The sequence below is a fragment of the Chiroxiphia lanceolata genome, chromosome 12, assembly GCF_009829145.1.
Source record: "Chiroxiphia lanceolata isolate bChiLan1 chromosome 12, bChiLan1.pri, whole genome shotgun sequence".
NCBI classification, from domain to species: domain Eukaryota; kingdom Metazoa; phylum Chordata; class Aves; order Passeriformes; family Pipridae; genus Chiroxiphia; species Chiroxiphia lanceolata.
Genome location: NC_045648.1, coordinates 9,688,546 through 9,702,628, shown reverse-complemented (window position 1 = coordinate 9,702,628; position 14,083 = coordinate 9,688,546). Strand labels below are relative to the sequence as shown.

At 37.2% G+C, this 14,083-nt stretch overlaps 1 protein-coding gene across 8 annotated transcripts in view; it reads left to right on the top strand.

Moving 5' to 3' along the window:
- ADAMTSL3 (ADAMTS like 3) overlaps positions 1-14,083 on the top strand; it is a 179,987-nt gene that overhangs the window by 72,505 nt on the left and 93,399 nt on the right. For all 8 annotated transcript variants that reach the window (XM_032700359.1, XM_032700363.1, XM_032700365.1 and 5 more), the window contains exon 4: positions 13,284-13,411. In XM_032700359.1, coding sequence (XP_032556250.1) covers positions 13,284-13,411 — 128 coding nt within the window. The remainder of the gene's footprint in view (positions 1-13,283; positions 13,412-14,083) is intronic.

The window sequence follows — 14,083 nt, the reverse complement described above, 5'->3', positions numbered from 1 at the left end:
GGATCAACTCCAAGTGAACTTTTCCTGATGGGTATTTGTCTAGCTTGTTTTGAAATGTATTTGTTGATCAGGATTGAAAAGCCTTCCCAACCCAGGATTTACTTATCACTGTAGTCCCTTATTGTTCAGTTATTCTTATCTGGCTGCTGCTCTGGCATTGAGCACACGAAGGGGAAAGGAGAATGAGATCACAGGCCAAATTTATACTTGGACCATTAGCCATTTGTCTTCTCTACAAAAGCTGAGAAGCTTGTTCTTTATTTTTCAACTCATGAGATGCTACTGAGATAATTTTTAACAGAGTTGAATGATGTGCATGGAAAAAACATGGAAGATAGTTACAGATGTAGTGCTCAGTGAGGGGAAAAAAATTGGGTGATCTCCCTTTGTGCTCAGCAACGTAAATATGATATACTGATTATATTGTGTTCTTTGAGTAGACTGATAAATGGTGAGCAAGATCTTTTCTCAAGGAAAAAAAAAGCCTCCTTCGAGGATCTATTTTCAGAAAAGTAAGTTACGCCATAAAATGTGGAAAATTGAAAAGTATTTGGAATCTGACAGTGGGTAAACTAGTTTAAATCTGTTAGCTGTGTGTGATGGACTGCATAGCTCATTGATCCCCTAGCACTCTGGAAAGTTTCACTTAATTAATATAGCTTTACATATTTCAGTGGAAAAAAAAGGTGTGTAAACAAGCAGGAATTAGTTTCAGGCTTTCAAAATAAATTTCTATATGGAATACAGGAAAAGACATAAAAAATATCTTTCTGTCATGCCAAAAAAAGGAACTTTACTATATTAAAGATGTTGAAAAAAAAACCCCAAACATTTAAAATGTATGTGTGGTGGGGAAAAAAAAAGATGGTGTTCTTAAGTGGATCTTTTTTGAGGGTTTTTGAAGAAGCATAGTTCTGGAGTCTGAGCAAATACCTGCTCCATAGCCAGAACACTGATAAAGGGAGATTGGTAAAAGAAATAAAGTTGAGAAAAGTATGTAGGAGTTTTTTCCCCTCTTCTTTGATCTTTATCTGCCCATATGTGTAAGAAATCACATCCACATCTGTAGTTTGGCTGTAGCTGACATGGAATTCACGGGGTTCTTATAGGTCCTGTACAAAACCCAACAAAGTGAGTGAGATACTTTCTATCAATTTCAATGGCTTTTAAATCAAGCTTTATGCAGTAAGTGCCTGATAGTGATATTTTGGTTATCTTTCATTTATTAGAGTATAAGGAAGAATTAAAAACAAAAAAGGGCTTTGTTGGTTAATTTATTTACAGAAAAATTCCTTAAGTCCAAATGCTAATATCCCTTTTAAAAATAATAAAAACCCCCAAAAACCGAAACACACCACAAAAAAACCCTAAAAACTCCTCCCTTCTCCAAATCCTTTAAATACAGGCAACCAGGGAATTTTATAAATAGATATTCTTACCTTTACTACAAAAAATTCATGCGGAAGTCCTATCTTGGAATAAGCTATTCATTAGTTGGCTTGGCAGAAGGAATACAATCCAAATGAATGAGCTGCCAAGAGTATTTTTAGTGGTTTTATATGTTGCCCATTCAAATCTTGGAAAATTTCTTTAGAAAATTGGACAAACTGACCACTCATTTTTATGGGCTTTCACAAGATCTAAAAGTGAAAAACAACTATTTTATTTAGCATCTGTTAATGGAGGTTTCAGGCTACAGAACTTGAGAAAGTACTGCTGGGAAGCTAATACAATAACCATAAAATACTGGACTGATAATAGGAAACACTGGCACTGAACAGATATGGAAAGAGTCATTCTAATATTCCATATCCAGGCCTGTGACCCTGTGCCGAGTGCTGAAGATACTGTAGGGAAACACACACAGTAGTAGAGATCTGGAATGAAATCAGAGTCAAAGTCAAGATAGATGAAATTGTCTTTCTCTCCCATGAATACTATTCGTTGGATAATTCTCTCTTTGGAGAATTAAAAGCCAGGAACTTGGACACAGAAGAGAAAGCAAGTTGTGCTAACATTTTTCCAAATGGAGAAATATGTCCTTACCCCACATATGTAATTAAGCCCTCATCTTCCTTTATTTGAAGTCAGTGGCTTTTTCTTTTTCTGTTGCTTCTTGGAGAATTGGATCTAGACCTGTGCTGCCATTGTAACTGTTCCCTTGACAGGTTTTTTTCCTCCCCAGGCTGGAAGCTAGAAAATCAATAAAAGGAAAACTATTCACCAGATATCAAATGAGTTTCAGTGGATTATATTTTATTTGACTCAAAGTGGAAAGGAATGACAAGAGAATATTACATTTTTAATCCCACATAAAATACATTTCTGGGAAACTGTTCTCTGCACATGAAGCTTTTTTTTTTTCTCAGCAACTCTGTCTTTTTTTAACCTGTACAAAATTTATATCCAAAATCTACCCTCAGAAGATGTTTTGGCATGCAACTTCTGCATATTGAGATCATCTGCAAGATGAGATATAGGTAGGACATTTTAATTTTTTGTTTTTAAATTATCTAAAAAAAAACTTCCTGAAGACTTTGAGTGTGTTTTGCTGTCGGAGAGGGAACAGAGCTGGAGGAAGCTTGAGATGACAGAATTAGTACAATCTTTTGACTATGAATAACCAGTGATCAAACAAAAGTTACATGCATGGCAGAGCAGAAGCAGCTTGAGGACACACTTCACCAGTGCAGGTATCCCCTGTGGAACGTTCCCAACATCTCCAAGTGAGGCTGCCCTTGTGTAAAGAGACCCCTTCCAAACAATGAATGAAACTGTTCTTCAAGGGCAGGAAATCAGCTGGAGCCTGTGGAGCTGAGCAAACTTAAATATTAAATTTATCTCTAAGTTAAGCATAAGTAATAAAAAGAAACACTGAAATTGTATTTTGATTTTGGATCAGTTATGCCATTGCTTAACATCACCCACAGATCAGCTCGTGGTCAAGGAGGCAAGAACTGTTTTCTCTGAGAAGAAAACTCATCTGGTTAAATTTGATTTATGCCACAGTAAAGAGGCACTGTAGTCAGGCTGACAAGTTTTAGAGTTTCTTTGGGCAGAATTAATTTCAGTCAGACTGCTTCTCAGTTATAGGCTTAATAAGTCTTCTCCTTTGATGTATTTAAGATGGCTCTACACTAAGTGATATCTACATTAAAAATCAGGGGTAAGAAATATATTAACATGAAATAATTCCTTTGAAATTCAAAATTTATAAATGTAGTTGTTCTACATTTATAAAAACAAAAATTAGGATTCTCATACTTGCTGTCAGCTAACAGTGTGGATTTAATGTTTTTCCTTTTGACATTTGTTCTGTTGCCAGGCTGTATCTGCTTATGGTCTGTGATCTGCTTTGCATTACTTTTACAGAAATATTACCATTAAAAGTGCTACATGTAGTATTAAATAGCAGGGTGAGTCAGGAGGCAAGAGTCGAATCACTTGTTCACAAATGAGGAGTTTGAATGCCTCATCTCAGTGAGAGGGTATAAATACCTATAACCAAATCATCAGTCTGGCACTAGGAATAATCTTGGCACTAAATTGAGGCAGGCAAGAGTGCAATATCCCAATACCCAGGGTTATGAATATTGCAGATTATGGATAGACAAAATGCACAAGAAAGACTTTCCTCTGCTGGCTGCTCTTGCCACAGTTTATTCTTCTGACAGTATTTCCCCTATAAACTCCTTTTATTCATAGGTTTGGCAGTTAGCCATAAAATTTTGCTTCTAGCTGGAACTTGGCAGACAGTGTCTCAAGTCAGGAAAATTATTTTAAACAAATTTTCAAAATATATGTGTTAAGGCTCTTTTAAATGTTAGAGGTGCAGTAATTTTTTTCTGAGAAAAAGGATTGGTTTCAATGGGATTTTTTCACTTTAAATTCTTGAAACATTTTCTTAAAAACGAAAAAAGATTGTTGTAACCAATTAGCGAAAAGATGACTTTTCTTTCAAAAGCATGTGTATAAAGGTACTGTACGTAAGTGTCAATGGCTGGTGTATTTTGAAATGATGGCTTTTAGAGTATTGCTTTAAATTAAATATGTAATGTATCATTGTGACAGGACAAAGCTTGTTTATGATGTTAGAAACTGTGAGGAAAATAGCATGCAATATATATGTAATTTTAAAAGCCCATATTCCCTCTTTATTTACTTTTCCATAACCCGTCTGTGGGTTTTGTACACAGGATTCTTGGAAAATCAACCCTTTAACAAGTTCAACGCAATGCAGTAATTAATGAGGTTGTGGGAGCAAATGGATCTGTTGGATGATCAGAACATATTCCAATTATGTGTGCATGTCATGTGAGCAGAGGAGCCTCTCTCATACTTCAGGGTTTGCAGGGGTAATGTGGGCAAGTACCACCTGGACCACCACAAAGCATCGGGAGCAAAGTTTGATGGTGATTGTGGTAACAGCTCCTGGCTTTGTGTCAGGGTCTGTTCTACATGTTCTTGCAGCTTACCTTTAGGCTGGGAAACAAGAAGTCCCACCCTGTGCTCTCCCCTGCCGCTTTTCTCCTATAGTAAACTGTAAGTTTGCTACCTTGTTGGTTAATTTTAATCTAGAGATTCAGCCATTGATAGCGTTCCTGCTGTAGCTCTCCTTACCCTGGAACGACTCCCTCAATTACTGTCAAGGGGGTCTCCATCAAATGAACACATCAAGAAGGATATGAGGAGTTCTAAACTGGCACAGGTATTTTATCAAGAAGAGATGAGTCTATGATAGGTACCTGACTCTTAGGAGAAATTATTAGGGTTTCTCTTTGGTTCGTATTGGTTTTTTACATGGGAAGCGTGATTTAAAAGCATTGAGAAATACATAATATCTGAAGTATGATTACAATTTCATATGGCATCAGGATATGGGAAAAAACCCTGAAAAATAACCTCAACAGGAAAGGTTTTGTATATTTTGACAGTGGCACCAATGTGCCACTGTATGATCTTTGAAAGCTGATGGAATCTGCTACTTTCCCAGGCATAATGCTCATCCTTTCATCTGTGTTACTCCTCTCTTTCCACTGCATGTACTGAAATGATGCAGTTTTCAACTTTTGAAACCAGTTTTAAAAATTGCATGGTAAAGTATTTAAAAGCACCTTTATTTGAATGTTTGCAAATACATTTAATAAGTTAATTCAAAAAAATAATGCCAGATATATTTCCCAGAAATTGGAATCTCCTTTTCTATTATGCACCTGAGGAATTGTGCACATTGGACTCTGGCTGACCCATCACACTGTTTGTGCTGGATGAGGAACATGTGGTGTGTTGTGTGAAGGTGGAAAAATCCAGTGTGTCCAGGTGCAAATTTTGAATATGCATTCAGTAAAGCTTTCATGAATTCTTACTACTTTTATGGACTCCTGGAAATATATGGAATGTTGTTAATGCAAATTTATAAGTAGGTCCAGAGATAATTAACATATCAAAATGTCTTGAAGATTGTCTTCCCCTTCACACTTTGTACCTGCTGTGGATACCCATAGTAGAAAGGACAATGTTTATAGTTGAAAAACAGGTGGAAGAGCTCTATAAGAGGCAAGAAAATCTGCTTTTGGGCACTGAGATATAATTCTCAGCTGTGCTACTCTCACAATGCACTTCATCCTCTTCTTCCTGAGATCAGGTTCTCATCTGTAAAATGGACATAATGCATAACCTTAAAAGCTGCAAAGAAAAAGTGTAAGACTGCTTATTGCATTTTCAATGTGAAAATGTTCTCATTATGTCTATGCCAAATTTTCTTTGCACAACCAAATGCAAGGACTGAGTATTTAAATACCATATAGTGGAGAATATTTTCTAATTTATTATAATTTTTGAATTATTTTCATACATAGTAGTTTATAACTTCTAAGTTGTTCCATGGGAATGTTAATATAATCAGTGATATTTTAAAAAGGAATATCATATTTCTAATAAACTTTTTAAAGCATCCCATTCCTTCTTTTTTGCTTATTTTAAAATTCTGCCTTTATCTGAAGTCCAGGCAAGTGTTTGCCTCAGGCTGGCTACTGAGAAGGTGGGCAGTGTGCTACACTTTATATTGCTTTCTTGGTTATGTTTCCTTTCAGAACTTCTGTGTGTTTTCCAAGATCTGTGGCTTTTGAGCTGTTTGCCAGCTACACATGCAAATCTTCAAGTTTTAATTCTCCAGGCCACTTAGAAATGGAGGGAATTGGAGTGATGCTAAGCATTTCTCAGTGTAGTTTCCATTTCAGATGTGGCAGATTCAGAGGAATGGATATGTATTGAGAGTTCAAATTTATATATTTCCATCTACATATTCACATGTACTTTTAAATCTTGGAAGACAACGAAATACTGGAAATTCAGGGAGAAGTTTTTCATATTCTTGATCCTGGTCAGCTGTCCTGGATGGCTGGACCTAAAAGCATTAAAGACTTGGACTGCCTGCCTGCCTGAATATCACTAAAGTTAATCAGTAGTCTTCCTCCCTATTCTCAGGACCTAATATCTTCTCTGTGTTCTAATACAGGAGAATGTGGAATAGTATTTGCCACTGCAGATAAGGCAGAAACAGAGCTCATATGGCTCTAGTTGGGCAAGCACAAATGAAGACTTGGGCAGCTAAGTCTGGATTTTCAGGTGCACTGTCCATGATGTAATGCATCAGTATTTGCAGGACATGCTTGTCAGGGTTTTAAAAAGGGTTTCTCTTTTTGCTAGACATTTTTCTGCAAAATACTAATTTATGGAGTATCATCCAAGAAAACAAAACAGTTTCCTATTGTTCAGAGGAGAGGACAGAAACAAGGGCTTCTCTTGTCAGAGTCAGCAATGGGATAAAAATATACCCTGGAACTCTGGTGTAAGTCTTCAAAACCTGTCAGCAGTGAGTAAAACAGAATTTGTGTGGAGTTTTTGTAGACTCATCTGAATAATGTAATTAACTCAGAAATTGAAAAATAACAACTTAATTATGCTTTAAGTACTTCAAGGCTGATTCCTTTTACCAGGAAGATATAGATGCTGTCCTCAGCTGTTGTTAGATGCAGAATAACTGGAGGAGTCAGGTTTACTAATGCAGTTGCTTTCTGCTTGGAGTAGTGAGGGTGGGAACCCACGATTCCCTTCTCCATGCCCGCAAATTCCATGTTTCCTCTGTTACTGCTCACAAAGAAGGAAGGAGGTGATGCAGACTCTTTTCAGTGCCAAAAGCCTCAACTAGCTCATAGGTGCCAAACAGCCAAGCAACATTTCATCCCTTCCTGGATGCCAGAAGCCTCAACTATCCCAGCTCCACCTGCCAAAACCTCCAGCTCTGTCCTGACTCCTGCAGTGCAGGCCTGTGTTGTCAGTATGAAATTTTGCAACACACTGACAATGGAAAAATCTGGATGCAGTATAATAGTGAAAAGCATGCCGAGATTCGCTTTTAGTTTAGTATGAAAATGAATTACACTGTAAATATTTCCTGTGTTTGACACTTGGGCATGGTTCATTTTCCAAAACTTGAATTTATTCAAAACTTCTGCAGAATTCAGCACCAAGCACTCTGAATACATCTGAGCCCCCATATGTATTTTTTCATGTAGCTGAACAAGTCCATCATTTGCCTTTTGACTAATTTCTTTCTGGTGATTTGCCTTATTGCTGAGCTTTACCAGTTTAGGTTTCTGAAATGTTGTTATGGGGCGCGGGTTCCATTTTGCAGCCAGTTTGTAGTGTGTGAACACCCCTACACAGTGGCAAGGAATAGTTAATGTGGCTGAAATAATGTTAGTAATTTCAAAATTAATTACTGCTAAACATCTGCTTAAAATAGTTGCATTTACTCCCAGGTGTTTTTTATCAATAACAGTGCATTATTTTTTCTCCAGGATTTTTTAATTCCAGATAGGTCCTTTTTAACATACAGAATAATATATAATTTACTTTGTTACGGATAAGTAAAAGATTTATTAAACTGAATGACATATACAGTGCACAATTAGGTAATACATTATGAACTCAACAATAGTAGAAATATATCAGGAAATGTCCTGAAATCTCTTGTAATGAAACAAGTGGAAGTTTTTAAGCTAAAACCAGGCAATGCAAAATCTCATTAATTCTTATTTGTCCGGAAATATGTTTTGACTGTTCTTCTATTTAGTTGCTGCCATGACTGAAATAGCTTTTCCTAAATCTGTAACCTGCATTCTACACCTTACTTAGATTGTACAAAATAGAGGTGTAAATCATTTTTGTATGTGACCTTAGCAGTGAAAGAGATTTCTAGTACAGTTTGTCAAAAAGCTCTAGGCATAACAGCCAGAGTTAAAAGTGAAGGATACAGTTCTGAGGCTCAATAGCATATCCAGTGATTATCTGCAGGTAAATACTTGTTCTTGCAGTTATGCACCCTGCTCATGGATACAGTCAACAGTGCAATTTGATACCTCTTCCACCAAGTGTAGTGTCTGGAAAGAAGAATCTGGGAAATGCATCACAGAGCTACTCAAGCAGGATGTTTTCCCTTCAGTGCCATAATTCCTTGTGCTACCTCTGTTTGGAGTCGTTGTAGGTATGAGGAGAAACAAATGGCACAGTGCAGTGCTGTGCATGAAAATTAGTGAAGAGCAACATAACATTATGTTTTGGAAGACTCCAAAGTCAGGATAGTGTTAATAGTATTTATGGGTTGTGAGAGTGGGAAGAAGCAACAAAAAGGAAATGCTTCATCTCTGTTCAAAAATACCATCAAGGATGAAATTTACTCCTGGGAGAAGGGCCAGTACTGAACTTTGAGCATTGCTTAATTTGGGCCTTTAGCAGTACTGAAGTTGTGTTTATACCCTTCAATAGGCTCTTTCCCTTGGATGAGTTTAATCTGAAGAATCTAAATCCTGTACAGAGAAATTTAGTTAAAGCGATGTGTTGTTAAATAGCAATATGCTATAGCTGTGCCAGTGTAACTCCTTTTGGGGATTCTCTTTTGGAGTTTGGCATCCCTTTGTGAATTAATGTAAACCGCTTTGATAAGAAGTCATGAGAAAAAGCAAAGCACACTTACCCAGAGAGCTGCACTGACACTGGCATCGTAGCAGATGTGTTGGTAAATATTCTTGCATATCCAAGTCCTTATTTGTAATGACAAAGTCTTATTTTGTGATACACGTCACTCTAACCTTTTTGAGCAGAGCATTTTGTATATCCCTCCAGCCCGAGGCATGATCTGCATCACATTGGTATATCTGCTGCCCAGAGGTTGCTTTGAATCTCTTCTAGAACCTGACAGAATTGGGCACCCTGCTCTGGGGAAGTGCTCAGGAGCGTGTCACAGGGCAGGACTGGTGTTGTGATAAGTACAGAGCAGAGGGACTGTCACTTGGGGACTCTTGCAGATAAACCTCTGTGTTGGATCTTAAGTTTTTTTCATTACACACACTGTTACAATAATTACCATGTGTCACATGCTATGTGGTTGCCTTATGTTTGTATTTAAAGCAAAAAAATATGCTAAAAACTCTGCAAAACAAACATTTAAGGTATCTGGTGTCTGTTGAGAAGCTGAATCTTTGTTACACTGAATGCTAAACATTTACATATCCAAGCCTTATGTAATGGATGTCTGAATAATAATAAAACTGCATAAACTGACCTTAGTTCTCTGGCACCACTTCTCCTTTGAAGTCTGCATGACCAAATTCAAGACAATTATGTCATCCTTCATAACAGCCAAACAAAAGTTTGGCCAAATAATTTTTTTTTTCCTCCACTTAACAGCACTGTGTTTGATTTTTGTAATGTGTGTCAGTGTAGCTGTTGTTATTTACTGGCTGTTACAAGTGACAGTAAAAATCCCCTTGTTTTCGATTAATGATCAGCCCTGGTAACATCTGGATTTCATTTATTTTACCTCAGTGCCCACTTCTGTTATACTCGGTTACTTTTAGTAGTACATTGCAAGGCAAGTACGGCCTGAAAACACACTCACATAAATAATTTGCAGAACATGGTGTTACAGTACGTGCCCATATGTGGCAGAAGCAAAACAGAGCCCTGGACAGAAGGCAAACTGGCACTAACACTTTCCCCTCTGTCCAAATCTACCAGTGCCACACTTCAGTGAAGTTCTCTGTGGACAAGGCTGTCTCTGTCAGTAAAGGGTTGTCAGCAGAGACTCAGATTGCACATTACGGGGCCTCAGACCTTGAGGAAACCTTGGCAGGCTGTCATCTCAGTCTTTGAGGCTCTGTCTGTGTCACCAAGTGCTTCAAAACTTGGAGTTTATTTTCCCCTACCCCCTGATTCAAGTGATCCTTGCCCAGGTCCCTGTGTAGTGTTGTAACTTTTTTGCTTTCAGAATGGATTACAGATTAGGATGAAATATTTTGAATCTACGTTTATCATATAAACTGGATTAATTTCTGCAGAAAACCTTGTATAGGTTTTAGCTATTGCTGTGTTTGCATATAACCCTGTTTGCATGTGGTACAACTCCCACTAGCAGAGCTGGATCCAGTGGAAGTGTGCTGCCTCTTCCCATCCAGTTCTATGAAAAGAGCAGCAAACCATCTAGGTTGTGTTTATAGCTGGTTTAAGTTATTTTGTCTGGGTTCACTACAGCACTTGTGGCTTCATCTTTACATTGTGGGTGCCTGTGCACATCCACACACACGTTTATGTTGGTTTATGCTGGTAGATACTTTCACAGTGAATATGCAAAATGCACGTGTTGCACTTCATCTGTTGCAAAATAAAACCACTAAAGGAAAAGCACTATTCTGATATGGTTCAAAGCTTCACTGCTGACCCATATCAGAATTATGACTGAAGACAATAAAACCATGACAAACTGAAGTTAAGAAGCAAGCCGTGAATGAGGTCCTGACGTACAGTAATACTCTTTTGTGTCCAGTTGCAATTAACTCTCAATTTCTAAACGAGTTTTCAAAGTTTTGTTGGTTTAAATCATGGTGTTGATGATATTTTTTTAAATTTTACTTCAATTTGGTACCATGGTGTAGACAAATGTAATATGTAGAGTTTATGAAACCAGACAGCTAGTAAATCAGTATTATTTTGCTAGTAAATTACTAAACCAGTGCAAGCTGCTTTTAACTCTTTCCCATGGGACAAATAGCTTGATCTAGCTGGAGTTTAAATCAACACTGTGGGCACTGAATTAGTCAATGATTCTGAAGAAGGCTTTGTTGGCATAAAGTTCTGCTTTGATCATCATAGTATTTACGGCTTTTTAATTAGATACAGTTCAGAACAATGGCTTTTATCAAAGCAGTTTGGGAAGTGAACAATTGGACTTTGTTTAAGGCTTTAGATGACATTCTGTCTGTTAATATCATGTGGCTGGTTTTAATACAATGATGAAGTTAGGATTATTTTAGGCATTGTCACTGCTTTGTCAAAAGAAACTAGCTATTCTGAAAAAGAGTGACATGTATTGCTTTTTTAATATAGTAAGTTTAATAATTTCTCAACATATTAAAACTCAACTGTTTGCCTTGGGCTTGCAGAAGGCAAACTAATTTTGCATCCATAAATTTGAAACATGTGATTCTTGCTCATCTTGACTTATTTTCATGTGCTGAGTGACTTGTTGAGCTCTTTTTGTTCAAAATTGAAGGCAGTTGTTCCATTTTCAGTGTCAGACATTTCAGAGTTGGCTTCTGATATAAAGTAACTCCAGCACCGGTGTGAAAATTACTCAGGGATCTTGGCAGAGCTGGGCTTGATCATTTTTGGAATGGTAGATTGGCCTAAGTTCACTTTTAAAGCTTTACAGTAAGTGTTTGTAAAATTGGTAAACTTATGAGAGCAAGAAAGTTAAGGAGCCACTGAAGCATTTAGACCAGCTTCTGCAATTCAGTGTTCAATTGGAGATGCTTATTGTCTAACTAGCAACTTTTTTTCTTTTTTTCAACAAGCTGACCACTGATTTCAATGAGAATAAAAAATTGGCTGTAAATAGTTATTTCATTAAAGCTTGGATTAGATCTTCATGTTCTCTCATTTGCAATGCTATTGGGGCAGAGTAAATATTGGTCAGTGTTCTCGGTCACCTGAGACAAATGACTCACTGCCTCACTTTTATCCACAATTTGACTTTGATAATGATGCCAAAAGCCATTACTTTATGTTAGTGGTAGCTTTATGTGCAAACTCTCCCCTCAGTGGTTAGAGAAATGGGTGCAATATAGGATTCTGAAAATCTTAATTTCTTTATAACAGGCCCATCGTATGCTTGACACCTCTCAAAGAATCAGTGCTTGACATTTTGGTAGAAAATCTACACATGCTTTTTCAAAAGAAATTTTAAAGGTTGCAGGGACAGAGGAATGAATGTAGGGTGTAACTGGAACAGCTGCTGTACAGTTGTAGTGAAATCAAAGAAATCTTGGGGAACTCCTGAATCTTGGCTTTTTTTATATTTTGTTCATGAAGAAAATCATAAACCAAAAGTGTTGTGTTAAAGCGGGACATTATTAAATAATTTGATGTATATTACTTTTTTGATATTGAGCTATTTTGTGAAGCTACCATGTTCTAGGATGTTTTGAGAATTTTCTCTGAGAAATGTCGATTTTCTTAAACAGTGTACATGGCAAATGAAAAAAGACATTTTTATGGGGTCAAGCAGAATTTTGGGCTTTGTCACAAATCTTCCATTTTTATATCTATGGTGCCTGGTATGAATGCTTTTGAAGCCTCTGTAAGTGAGCTTAAGCATCAATCAGTGTTTAATTGCTGTAGCCCAATAATCTCTAAGCCTTTTTCCCTGATCTCTTGCAACTTAACAGCACTTTTCATAATGAGGTTTTATTCTTGGTTTGCTTCCCTGATTGTAATTCTGGGCATATGCTTTACAAAAGATTTGAGGGGCTTAAGTTCTGTCTTACTGCTGAGAGCAGGTACACCTGAGGAGACAGAGAGACTTCAGTCCTGGATATGAAATTTGTTTGGTCAGGATTTTGGAAAGTCCAGCAGCCTGCTCAGGACATGGTGCCTGCTTGAGATCAGTTGTGTGGTTCCTACACAGCACGTTGGACATACAGAGGTTGGGAATGGCAGCGTGTTTAGGCACAGCAGCTTTTTGGCAGAAGTCAATTCACCAAAAACACTGTATCTTCAAAGACTCTGCTTTTTCCCCATGTAATTATTAAATATTAAAACAGTAAATTTTAGATACTCTAAATAAGCAGCAAAGGAATTTAATTGGTACTGTTAATGCCAAGCAGTAAAACAAATACCGAATAATTTTTTTTTCTTCTTTCCATCTTCCTTTTGTTTTTCTTCAGAACTCCAGAACTACCCGCTCAGATGAAGACAAGGAAGGTGCCTGGGATGCCTGGGGTGCCTGGAGTGATTGCTCACGGACCTGTGGAGGGGGAGCCTCCTACTCCCTGAGGAGATGTTTAAATGGCAGGTAAGCCACATGCTTATGTGTATATATATTCATTCTTCTGCAGCTCTGCCAGATTTCCTAATCCTCTGCTGGTCACTTCTCTTTCTGAAACCAAGTGCTGTGTACAGATAGATCAAGTATTAAAAAATACTGTTTTTAATATATGTTTGTAGTAGATAAATAGCTTAGGCTTCAGCTGTTATAGAACTTTTAAACATGTTACGAAATGTGTTTGTGGAATAGCAGGAGTGGTTTATTTAGAACAGTCAAATACAGAGAGGAGTCCCCATCACTGTAAATAAAGCAAATGGTGAGTTACTTGCATACATATTTACCTCAGTAGTAAAGCTGGACTAAAGCAGGACTTGTTGCTACAGTCCTAAAAGTAAGAGTAATGCACCAGGCCTGTAGTCAGGCAAGAAGAGATCCCAGCCAGCTTAGAGGCATCTCTGCTGGCATCCATAATTGCTTGTTTTGCTTGAATTATTCTTAAACATTTTTAAAACTGCTGATTATGTTTAAAGTTATGTTTCATTGAGATTTTTTAGGTTAAATGCAGCATCAGCCAGAAATTCAGATTTTCTTCAAGGCTTGTAGTATGTCATGTGCTATTTAAGTGCAAACTGTATGAAATACAGAGCTAAAGATGATTGAATAAAGCATTACCTGTTTCTTTTAGTGCAAAATGCACAA